Consider the following 12,534-nt stretch of genomic DNA (forward strand, 5'->3'; position numbering starts at 1 on the left):
TTTTCACAATAAAGACAGGAGGACCAACCATGGCATCGCAAGTTGTAGCACACTTTGCTTTTTATCACTTATACTCCAGAGATTTAAAGATCCAAAAAAGCCTGCTACAACCAACTGGCCTTACCTCCCATGTGTCACGTGCCATTTCATTCTACATAGTCTCTCCTCCCTGTATCTCCAATTCTCTGGTAATATATATACTCTCAGTACTCATGAATAGTGCTTTCAAGTGATGAAATGTAAAACATTATTCATTTTTAACTCTAAAGTTATCTGCTGGCTTGAACAGCAGAAATTCTGTAATAATACACTTTAATTTTTACAGAGACAGTAGAGGAATCTTTCCAAGCAGGAAAAGGAAGAAACAGTAGAGACAGTGACTTAGAAACTAATGAAGAAATATAATTGTTCTCCTTGCATACTGATAAACTTGGCTAATATATTGCTTATATAAACTTGTACACAATCATGTATTTTTACTATATATTTTTGGCTTACTTGTGCTCCATAATTCAGGACCATTTTCAAACAATTGCATTTTAAACCTTGGAATTCATCACAAGCCTTAAATTCATTATGTAAATTTCTGGAAGCAAATCTTCAAGCAGTATAAATCAGGCAAACAAAGAACTTACAGTGGAGCAGGTATACCTCTTCAAAACTGTGAAAAATCCAGCAGTCAAACTGGCACAATGTCTGATTTGTCAAAATATTATTGACATCCACATTTAGATAGGTAGTCTTTTTACCCAAAGAGTTATTTCACACCAAGACACTCCAAGCTGAATGCAGAACACTAGGATGCTAACAAGAGTTGGATACAAGGTAGGCACCTATAGAGTCCACCTGGTCTGCAAGATTCATACAGGGCAATTCTTAGGTTTAACAGATTGGCCAGAACCAAGTACAAAGCACCAAATCTATGTATTTTCAAAAGGGTGCCAAGGGTGCAGGCTGTAAGATATTCTGTGCAAGGAATAGTCCTATTTGACAGACATTCCAGCTACAAAGGAGCACCCTGCCCTTTATGAATGACAGCTTTTACCCTCGTGGGTTTATCAATCAGTTGCATTGATGGGCTGAAGCAAATTGGATGAGGTTCAACAAGGCCAAGTGCTGGGTCCTGCAATTCAGTCACACAAACCCCACACAGCACTACAGGCTGAGGGCAGAGCGGCTGGAAATCAGCCCAGCAGAAAAGGCCTGGAGGTGCTGGTTGACAGCTGGTTGAACATGAGCCAGCAGTGTGCCTGGGTGGCTAGTAAGGCCAATGGCATCCTGACCTTCATCAGAAATAGTGTGACTACCAGGACCAAGGAAGGGATCGTTCCCTGTACTCAGCACTGGTGAGGTCACACCTCAAATCCTGTGTCCAGTTCTGGGCCCTCTCTCTGTAAGAAAAACACCAAGGTCCTGAAACATGTCCAAAGAATGACAAAGAAGCTCACAAAGGCTCTGGAGAACAAGTCTCATGAGGAGCAGTTGAGGAAGCTGGGGTTGTTCAGCCAGGAGAAAAGGAGGCTCAGGGGGGACCTTATTGCTCTCTACAACCACCTGCAAGGAGCTTGTAGCCAGGTAGGTGTCTTGCCTCTTCTCTCTGGTAACAAGTAATAGAAAAAGAGGAAATGGCCTCAAGTTGTGCCAAGGGAGTTTCATTCCGGAAATTAGGAAAATTTTTTCAAGGAAAGAGTTGTTGAGTATTGGAATAGGCTGTCCAGGGAAGTGGTGGAGTCAGCATCTCTGGAGGTATTAAAAAGATATGTAGATGTGTCACTAAAGAACATGGTTTAGCAGTGAACTTAGCAGTTATTTTAGGGTTAATTAACTTAGGGTTAACTGTTGGACTTGACCTTAAAAGTCTTTTCCAATCTGAAAGGTTCTATGATTTCATGTAGTCCACTGAAATTTAGTCCTGTCACTTTTTATGGCCTGAAGTTTTTCTGTAACTGGACTCAATTAAAAAATAGGGCAATGTTCTGAATCAGTGTGACCTGATTGACTATGTGTACCATCAAGAAAAATGAATGAGAAAAAAATTTCATCCCCATCCCTGGAGCTGGTGTTGTATGCCCGATTAAATGTACACTACAAGACAAGAGGCACTGTTTGTATAGAGTCAACCTAAAGGTTTTCTGGTTAATTATGTAGAGAACCAGGTTAAGTTTCTTTGTTCCATCTGATATGTCAGGCATATGCTTACATGACTGCAATAAACATTTGATTGAATTGAATTTCATTGTTTTTTCTAGCTCATAGTTTTATGTGAATGTTTGACACAGCTGAGCCCTTAGCTACATACACTCTAATCTTTCTTTATTCAAGAAATAAACACATATTTATTTATATTAAGCTAAGAGTTACTAGCATTCTCCATGGGATAACACCACATTAATTATCATGGTCATATATTACAGCATTCACAATAGAATAACCACTGGTTTTAATGTATCATTTCATTATGTGGCTGCCTCTATGTAATAAATTACACAAGTACCATGAATAGAGTTTGTTAAAAGAAAGAACAATCAACAGAGAGGCTGCACAACTCATAGACCTTTTAATTATGCTACATCACTGAAACAATGCCAAGACTCATTTAGGAGTTCCAGCTGTGCCGAGCACTTCAACAGTGTTTGCAGCTTTATCTCACAGACCCAGGTGCTTCTAACACAGGAGTTTTCTCTACTAAATGAAAACCCTGGCAGAACATAAAGCCTCTCTTATAGGCTTTCAGGATAACATAACTATTAATTCACGGCTAATAGCTACCATCAAATTATGTTGAAAGAGAGAACAAAGAGTTTACAAACAGAAATATGTAGAGCCAAAGACATGTTTCATCTCAACATTTAAAAGTCTGCTTTACTGCTCCATCATATAAAGATAATAACATGAAAGAACAACAACAAATCATCTTGTAGTTCTGATGGTGATGAACTCTGTAACTGTAATTAAGTAGTTTTCAAATTGCTATCAGTCCATGTTCTTAATCACTAACTACAAGTACAAACACAAACATACCTCTCCGTGTTCCAGGGGAACTAGTCTGGAGTAATAGGAGGTGCAAATTACTTCATCATCTCTCTTGTAAGTTGGTGGCCCAATTCTTGGTGTAATATTATAACGAGTTAAACATTCAGTATCACTAATTGCATAGTACTGCCATGGTTTGAACTCCATGCCATCTATGGAGCGTTCCAAAATCCAGTTTCCAGGTCGTGGAGCATTAGCAGCTTTGATGATGACATATGCAACTTGAAAGACCTGAAAAAAAATACAAGAAGAAAATTTTAATACTTCATTATGTTGTTAAGACCACTAGAAACCAATTGGGTAATAGATTACAATTTTAAAAGCAGTATATGCTTTGCCTGGGGAGAGTTTAAAATTTGGTACAGTAACTCTGGATAAATTTTTTGCACAAACTTTTGACAAGAGGTCCATCTAATTGTGTTCAGGGCATCGATCTGTGCTGATGTAATAGCTGAAATCTATATCTACACCATACATTTCAGGATTAGTTTGGTATAACTGAGAAATGTGCTACTTAGCTTTTCTGAACCACTGAGGGCTTCAAAGAACTGGCTTTTGGTTGTGGGTTTTTGGTTTGTTTATTTTTTTGTTTTGGGTTGGTTGGGTTTTTTTTTTTAAATTGACACAGCCTAAAAAACCTCTTTGTTTCATTTTTAGGCTGGGAATTTAATCCTCTCTGCAATAGCATTTCTGATAAGGTTTTACATACACCCTTTGTATTCCACTTTCAGTCTGTGTTAGTTATTTCAGCAGACTACTTACAGACAGCGGTAAAAGTACTAACAGACAAAGAAGTTGAATATGACAAAAATAACCACAATAAAATAGCTAATATTTTTAAATAAGGTTAAGATGTATATGAGCTATACAGGTATCTTGACTAATTTTTTAACAACCTTGGATCCAAAGTGAAATCCCCATCCACACAACAGCACTGTTCATCACTTCTGTGAGCAGGCAGGACAGTAATTAAGTTCATATCACCTTTTAAATTACGTAGTCGTGGCAGCTAGATAACCTGCACTGGCCCCCAACTAGCTACAGCATTGACACAAGCACTGAAGTGCACTTACTGTCTTCTTCCTTACCCAATACCTACTACATCACCTCACTTAAAAAGGCTGCCCTTGCAAATTCTTAAGACTTCTATCCAGGAGTTTAATGTTTCATATACACTAGAGAATCAAGTCCCATTTAGATGAAAGAAAAACTCTGTATTATTTAATCATCTCAGAGGAATGTATTCCCACTTGAGCAAACCATCTGGTCAGCTACTATTATCATCATAATTCCTGTATGCATGTGCAGTATTAATTCTATGTTGAGCTTCTTGGCTGCAGTCAGTTCCTTCATACATTATAAATTTCAATTTTTTGGCTTTTTTTTTTTATCCAATACAGATTAAAGCTAGAGAAAGAATAATACTTGCCACATAAAAGCAGGTTTTGATTTTATCAAATAGGGAAATAAACTCACAAAGATAAATAGTAATTGTATTTTGTATGCAACCAGGAAACTACTTTTGAAGCAAGACATTCTTTAAGTGAACAGAACTCTGATTAGGAGGTTTTGCACACATGACAAGGCAAAAAATTTGGTGATACTTATCTTCAAATCACTTACTAGATTTAACACCTTAAAAAAGTAAAACAGTCTCAATTTCTTATCAAAATTAGATAGAACTTAAAACATGATATTCACTTGGTCTGATTTTCCTTACAGGCACTTCCTTTCTATCCTTTGAGACATCAAGTGGATAAAACCAGAACATTTCTAGTTGTTTCAATAAATATGAAATTTACACAAACTGAGGATTTTGCCTATTATGACATTTTAGCAATGCAAGCAGAAGCAAACAAAAGAAGAGACCAGCTTACGGTTTAGTCAGCCCTATGGTCTTAGAAATAAAATTACTCTGGAGTCTGTGAATCCTCTCTTGTTCAGTACAATCTCAAAATTTGATTAAAATTAAGTGAATATCAAGAATTGTAATCTAGCTTCCAGGAGGAGAAGACCCTCTTTTAAATAAAATTTACATCATGACAACAATCTCAGACTGACCAAAAAAAAAAACAACCAAACCAAGCCATCACAAAATACATAATACATGCTTTTCAAAGGAACGTAACTTAGGCAGATTTCAAGTCAAGCAACTGTATTCCCTACATACAACGTGGATTTCATTGATTCAGTCAGCAGTAGTTGAGTTATATACCGGTTTCACACTCAGGTGTGCACAAGCAGATTCTGATATATCATCATTATGGTACACTGAAGACACTTGTATGGACAGAAGTCACTTGTATGAGTATCTTCTCCATCATAGATGAAAACTTCAGAGAAATTTTATTGACTGAGCTTAGGAACAGCTATGCACTTCCAAGTTACTTTCAAGTCAGTAATCTTTCTCAAAGGCGTGAAAGATGTAAGACTGGAACCCAATTTTTTTCCCAATACCATGGTAGAAAGTTTCTCTCAAAAACTCTTATATGTATTTATTTATTTATTTTCCCTCTCTGCTTGCTGTCCTCAACTAAACTGCTTCCCTACTTATTACACAGTTGGCTGAACAACAAATGATCTACTTTTGATTACACTGAGATTTTTCAAGACCTATTATAATCTGCAGCTGATGTGGCTAGTTTTAAATCCAGTTCCAACCAGTAACAATGAGATATCCTTCATCACAAACTAACTGTAGCCACTGCTGCAGAAGTAAAAGATATTCACAAGAGTATGCAAGTTAAATTCAGTTTAAAAATGAAGTTTCTTGGTGAGGGGGAAGTAAAGGGAAAAGCCAGTTAAAAATTATCATTTTCATAGCAACTGTGTACAAATTCAATGCACAACTCAGTTAGGCGATCAAAGTGATCCCAGTCTTTGCACATCAAGTTGTTTTCAGAAATGTCAGCAGAATAGGAGTTTTGCAGACCTCATATCCCACAACCTCTGCAACCCAAAATGGACCTGGATCAAGGATTCCATGTAATGCAAACTGTTTTTCCAATATCCTTTGAGCACTTCTTCACAGAATTTTACCTATTATAAATTCTTCAGGTTTGAACATCACTAATGGCAGTTTCTTACCACTTTCCATATCCATTCAGTGCCCATCAACCGACCACGTGATAAACGTGAGCTGTGTGGCACAAGAGCTAATGATTTGTACACTTTAATTTGACTGTATAGCTTTCCCAGAACTCATTTCCTTATAGAACTGCAAGGGTAAAAAGGGCAAGTCAAAGCAAGTTAACAATTTCCAAGCTGCCATAGATTAAAAGTGTCATTTCACAGGCATTTCAATCCTGACCGTAAAGATCATCCAAATAAACTTGTTCAAAAGAACCTTTGTAGCAGCTGAATTTACAGCAGTGGCAACACAGCAGATACTAGCCACGAATTCCCATATCCAAGGATATGATCAGTGCTCTGCAACCCACACAGATACATGACCCGGCAAGCACAGTATTCCTGGTAGTCTTTGTGGATAAATACTTCCAGTTATACTTTTAAATATACACAAATAAAGACAAAAACAGAGAAGATTCTGTCTGTATATCTATGAGTATTTGAGTCCCAGGCTCCAAAGGCAAAAAGTTAAAAGGAAAGTTGAGTACCAACATATTTTTTTCTAAATTTCAGAAATATTTAACTAAAGAACAGAGGTATCAACTGCTACTTCAAATCTATACCCCAATTCAAATCCAAACTCCATCTTAACTTGAAAAAACCTGAAAGTAGCATATGATTTTAGAAGCTCAGGATTACCTCCAGTGTCCTGTTGCATACCTTACTGAAATCACAGTGACATTATATAAACCATATAAAGCAAAAGACTGCAAAATGCACAAGCCTGGAGGACTGCAAGGCTCTTGGCAGACTGGTTCTTGTTAGTTTTATCAATTCAGCTAAATCGTTCCTTCAAAATGAGTGCAGGAAGAGAATCTAAAAAACAGCTACGTTTTTCAAACAGCATGACCACTCCTGTGGTGAAAATGTTTACTACAACTAACATTACTCCATATTTTAAATGAAACTGCAAAATCTATTTTATTCAGTGCTGTTAACATATATAAACCTGGTTACAAGAAAAGTCTCTTTTTCTCAGATTTTGTTTCACTGTCCAAAACAAGTCAAAAACTAATCTGTGCAAACTCTCAAAGAGTAGAAGACTACATAAGGGATACTCTAAGTATCTGTTTATATTGTTCACAGAAATGTCTTTTTAAGGGATAAAGATGCCTTCAGTCTCTCAGAGACTGTGACGCCTAGTAATTGTTTGCAACATTCTGCTCTGTGTTCTGTTAAAAGCACAAAATACACTAAATTCAGCAGAATTTCTAGTCACATTCATTATATTTTCTTTGAGATTTTGACTCATATGCAACCATTATTTTGGAGTAGAAGAAAAATTCATTTTACCCAACAATTGCCTTGTAAAAATGTACAGATGAACACCTTGAATCTTGCATCATCAGTCTGACAAAGCCACAAAAGGCTTTCAAGGAAGCTTGCCACATACAATAAATTAGTGTCAGTCCAGTGAAGTCAACAGAATAATATTTTTTTACATCAGCAAACAGTGTATCTTTATGGCAATCTGTTCTTGCCAGTTCATTTCAAGATGAAAGCTCTGTACAAACCATATTATAATATTTACATTCTTTTTAACTTTTTAATAGCAGAAACTACCAATTACTCTTACATCAGCCTCTGAGTGGTAATCCAGGATCATAAAATATTCATGAGCTACAACTTCATCAAAAGTGGCGCTGTTTTCCCTATTCGTTATTATAGGTCTTCCAAGAAGAATTGGTGTTGCTTTATGATTCAAAAACTTTGTTATATACAAACATCTGTATGTCTGTTATGCCAAGCACACAGAGTACATTTAAATACCTTTGCAAGTCTGAAGCATGGTAATAAAACTGAGGTAAGTAGTCTTCATTACATGGTGTCACAGATTAATATTTTACAGCTGGCCCAATCACACCATTTAAACATACAGCAGTCAGCATTTATTAGAATTATAATTTCATAATGTAACTGTCCAGGGAAGTCAAAGTCAGGCAAAAATCCTGTTTTTATCCAAAACTGCTGCTGTGCATTTTGTTTCTGTAGAACTGGAAGTGTAGAAAGCACAAGGTTATAAAACAAATCTTAGTGTCTTGTACATCAATACTATACCTCATTACTAAACTACTCTTTCCCCAGTTCTGGATCATTGCCATGCATTTCCTAGAAAGAGGAAGGGGTGTAGAGTGTGTGGGAAGGAAAGACTACCATACATTTGGAACTTGGAGAGACTGAAAGGTACACTAGAATAAATGTACCTAGTTGTTATGATGTATGTGAACTAAACAATCATGACATAAGCCCTAACTACCCTTATAAAATGCTTAGCATTAGTTATAAATAGCACAGATTCTGCAAAAGAGGAAGATCAAAACAACTATTTCAATATTGATTTTAATAGCCAGCCCTCTTCTCTTTATAAAATTCCATCAAATTGCCCTTCTGTCCAGCTGTTTAGGCTAAATAAATTAAGTACAAGGTAGATTATTAACTGAAAGAATATCCTCTATTCCCTTCAACTTTGAGTCAAGAAATGAGTTGCAGCCATAGAAATTCACACAGGGTAAACAGGAGTGAAGTCAGTTTTCACAAGTGAAGAGAATCTTCCCCATGCTTGCCAGTCAAGGCTATGTTTCAGCACTCATCAACCCAACTGCTTGGCTTGCTACTTGATAGATTTAATGCACAAAGCTTGAAATGTAAAAAAAAAAAAAAAAAAAAAAAAAGAAAAAAGAAAACAACAGCAAGAACAAAAAAGGAAAAACAAAAAACCTAAAACCAAACAAAAAACCCCAAAACCCAGGGCAAAAGTTATACTGCAATATATAATTACAGGCACTGACTTTCAGGAATATTTTTAAAGGTCTTAGAAGAGTATTTGAACTCATTCTCAAGTTAATGTATGAAGTAAACAATTAATAAAGTCACTAAGATCCTTCATATGCTTTTCTTTTGTGTTTTCTTTACTTGTGCTGACTCGCTTAAAGCAAGCACACCAAGTCAGCTCTAATAACTCATTGACTTCAAGCAATCTCTATTAACCAAATCCTTTCTCACAGAGCAGTAATTTACATTCAGTTTGCATAGCCCTAGATGCCTTCTCTCTCTAAAAGTCTCTAAGGAAAACACAGAAGAAAGGCCCCTTAGGGGAAACTTTTCAAATCAAATTAGTGAAACTGAGCATGGGTCAGAGGAGGAAAGATATGTATGTAGTGAAACATCAACAGCACTAAGACTGGAGAATAAAAGACTCAGGGGGCAGCCCAGCCACCACTTGCCAAAGTGAAACTGTTATAGAAGGATAAAAACTGAGACATTACTTCTTCTTCATTTTTCCTTTCTGTTTGTCCACTCACAAACCAAAGCTAACTCTTCAAACAACAAGAAAGTCCTATTCAAACCTTCTTTCACCAACAAAAGACACCCTATGGTTATTTTCCTAACAGTTCTGCTTTCTAATTAAAGAGCAAACTAGGCACTTGCTTAACCTATGCTTCATTTGAAAACATCAAAGTTAAACCTTCTGTTTGAATCTTTAAAATAACTTTCAAGCTGGGTCTAGGGATCTTGCAAAAGCTTCTTACCAACTGTACACCTCAAGTATGCATTTCTCATTAACAAAATTCTTTTAAAGTTTGGAAGCATCCCTCTATTAATAATGAATTGCTGAGCGATGATTTTCAAACAACTTAGATAGGCCAGCACATAGATCTGTTCAAAGAAAAACAAGAAAAACCAAGAAAAAACTATTGTATTTAGCAATCATTTTGATTTTCCTGGAGCAGGGTAAGAGACTTCATCCACATCTAACAGACGAACTAATAAATTAGCAAATTCTCTGTACAGTTTCACAGCCTCTTACCTAAGAATGTTGAATCCCTCCAGGTTTGGCCACAAAATGCCAAAACACAGAAACCAACTGCTGCCCAGAGGGTTCCGGACTCTCCAGGGTCAGAAATCACAGTTTCAGAAATACAATCCCTAACTCTTTGGAACAGCTGACAGCCAAAGTTCATAGAAGGTATAATATAGAACATTTCTTCCCTGTGCTCCTTCCAATAATATGGTGATCAGAATTAGTCAGTAGAGAAGCACAGAAAGTGGCAAATCAACGTTTGTTTCAGCAACACTACTTTTGCCCCATTTTATGTTTGTTTTGCTTTGTAGTCCTGGAGGATATCTCTCAGCTGGGGAAAGCCTTTATTCCCAGGGTTCTGGATATCCTGCAATTGAACTTTTCAGTATTTTACACTTCAAGCTGACCATTATGTTCCATTAACACTTTTACATATTCAATGTAAATATGCAGAAACACTGAGAAATTTAACTTGAGATCAACTGTGATATTATTGATGTGAATACAATAACCTTCCTGTCACTTGCCTTTCTCTCCACTGAAACTCAGTAGCTGAATGACAATATGTATGAATCTAAAAAGTTCATGTTTGGAAGTATTATGTTTTCTTATAGCAAAAAGCAGCATTTCAATTATGTCCTAATTCTAATTATTTACTCTTTTTAAGAAACTGTACAACCATCAGGTGATGGGCTGATAGTCATAGTTATTAAACAGAAACAGATGTATACTGACATATAAAATCTGTGCTTAGGACAATACTCTGAAAACACTGATACTTAGAAATAAGTCCTTGATAACCCAGACTTCAAGTAACTTGTAAGAAATGAAAGGTGAAGGAAAACAATATTAGAAGACTACTGGGGGAAAAGACAGAAGGGTCAGGCAGAGGAAAGTTGCCAAGACATAAGGAATTGGTACAGATGGAATTGGTTACCAAAACAGAAGAAACATATACAATTGTTACTGTGCCATGAATTACAACTGTGCCATGATAGGAAGTCTGATAGGAATGAAATCTCCAAGATGCTTTAGGACAATGACTGAAAACCATATCTGTTTAAAACCAGTTCATATGAGCTTTAACTATGCATATTTAACTAAAGTGCTATGAAAGAGTAAACTGCTGCATATCCTACCACCTAAACACAGAGGACCTGCAATCAATTGCATTGGCTTCTATCTACATACACTTAATGACACACATAAGTGTTACTCACCTGCCTTAAATCCAAGGTGATGGTAACCCAGTGGTATTGCCTTCCATTCTGAATGCTGGGACTCTGCCACCAGTTATTGGTACCATCAATTGCACTGGAAATTGGATGCTGCTCTGTTTCAAAGCAGAAAAATTAAACATCTCTTGAAAATAATCTCATTACATTTTTCTGACCCAGCACACTTATTTCACACTGAGACAATTTGTTTCTGTCATAAAGAAGTAAAATCTGATATCTGCCCTCAGACAATAAGGCTGTTACTGGGTTGTGCAGTGCTCAAAGGCAATACAAAGTGTTCACATTTTTTGTCAGCCCTTTGCTCAAAGGTAGTTACACTCACGCAGTAGAGAGACTAGAACATATTTGACATCAATACACTGTATTCATGAGGAAGACTTTTTTAAAAAAAACACAGATCCATGAAACAAACAACACACAAAACATATGAAACTTGCCTTTGGGATTGGCACTGTGACGGTCACAGACTCGGCACTGGGCATTGCGCAGGGGCCGTCCAGGGACATGCTCCACCAGTTTGCAGAACATCTCTGGTCCCTTCTCCCCACAGGTGGCATTAGTGGAGATGTGAGCATTGCTGGCCAGGTTCAAAATGGCAGGGAACAGGCCTTGAAAGAAATAATATTTATCAGTCATATTGTTAAGGCATGCTAAATTGGCACCCTGACAGCAATATCCCTGTTACTTCACTCCACATTTGCACGCTTTATGTTAGCAAACCCAAGAGTTTGCAAACCAGCTTTACCAGTTACTAAACCTCCCTTTGCATTGTGAATTGACCAAAACCAGGACATGTGGCCCATTGCCAGAAGCAAGGAGGGACTGTACAGCACGCACTCAGCTAGCCTGCAAAAAGGCATTTAACAGGAGCTCTGTGCAGCAGCACACCACTGGTCTGAACAAGACACTCTAGGCTTGCAAGATTTAAAGACTGAACTTTAGTCCTTTGCTACAGGCATTTCTTCAGTCTCTGGGATCTAAGTCTAAGGGATATTTTCCTTGCTACTTATTAATCTTTACACAAACATTTTACTGTATTTTCAAATGGTGGTGTTCTTGCACACTGGAATAATGTAACAACAGACTAAGTGTATCGAGATTACTTCTACAGACCAGAAATCTTTAGCCTTTTCTAAAAGGAGTAAATTTTTACTTTGCCTTGAAGGCTACTGGTAAAATTTCAGCAATAATGTATGTGACAGAAGCTAAACACAGCGTCTCAGCAATCTTGCTATCAGTTTCCAGACATCCCTCTTCAGCTAAAAAGCTTTTATTCCTTGCATGGTTGTGGTGTAACAGAGATATACCATTTACTGTCAGAAATAACTCTGA

General features: G+C 36.9%; 1 protein-coding gene across 1 annotated transcript in view; it reads right to left on the minus strand.

Annotated features, from left to right (window-relative positions):
- The window catches only part of LAMA1 (laminin subunit alpha 1), an 80,453-nt gene extending 68,615 nt beyond the window's left edge, over nt 1-11,838 (minus strand). Inside the window, exons 1-3 of the mRNA XM_071554265.1 lie at nt 11,640-11,838; nt 11,185-11,297; nt 3,022-3,264 (exon numbers count right to left, since the gene is read on the minus strand). Coding sequence (XP_071410366.1) covers nt 3,022-3,264; nt 11,185-11,297; nt 11,640-11,838 — 555 coding nt within the window. The remainder of the gene's footprint in view (nt 1-3,021; nt 3,265-11,184; nt 11,298-11,639) is intronic.
- Nucleotides 11,839-12,534: the final 696 nt, after the last annotated feature.

This window comes from Pithys albifrons, chromosome 4 (genome assembly GCF_047495875.1).
Source record: "Pithys albifrons albifrons isolate INPA30051 chromosome 4, PitAlb_v1, whole genome shotgun sequence".
Taxonomy (NCBI): Eukaryota; Metazoa; Chordata; class Aves; order Passeriformes; family Thamnophilidae; genus Pithys; species Pithys albifrons.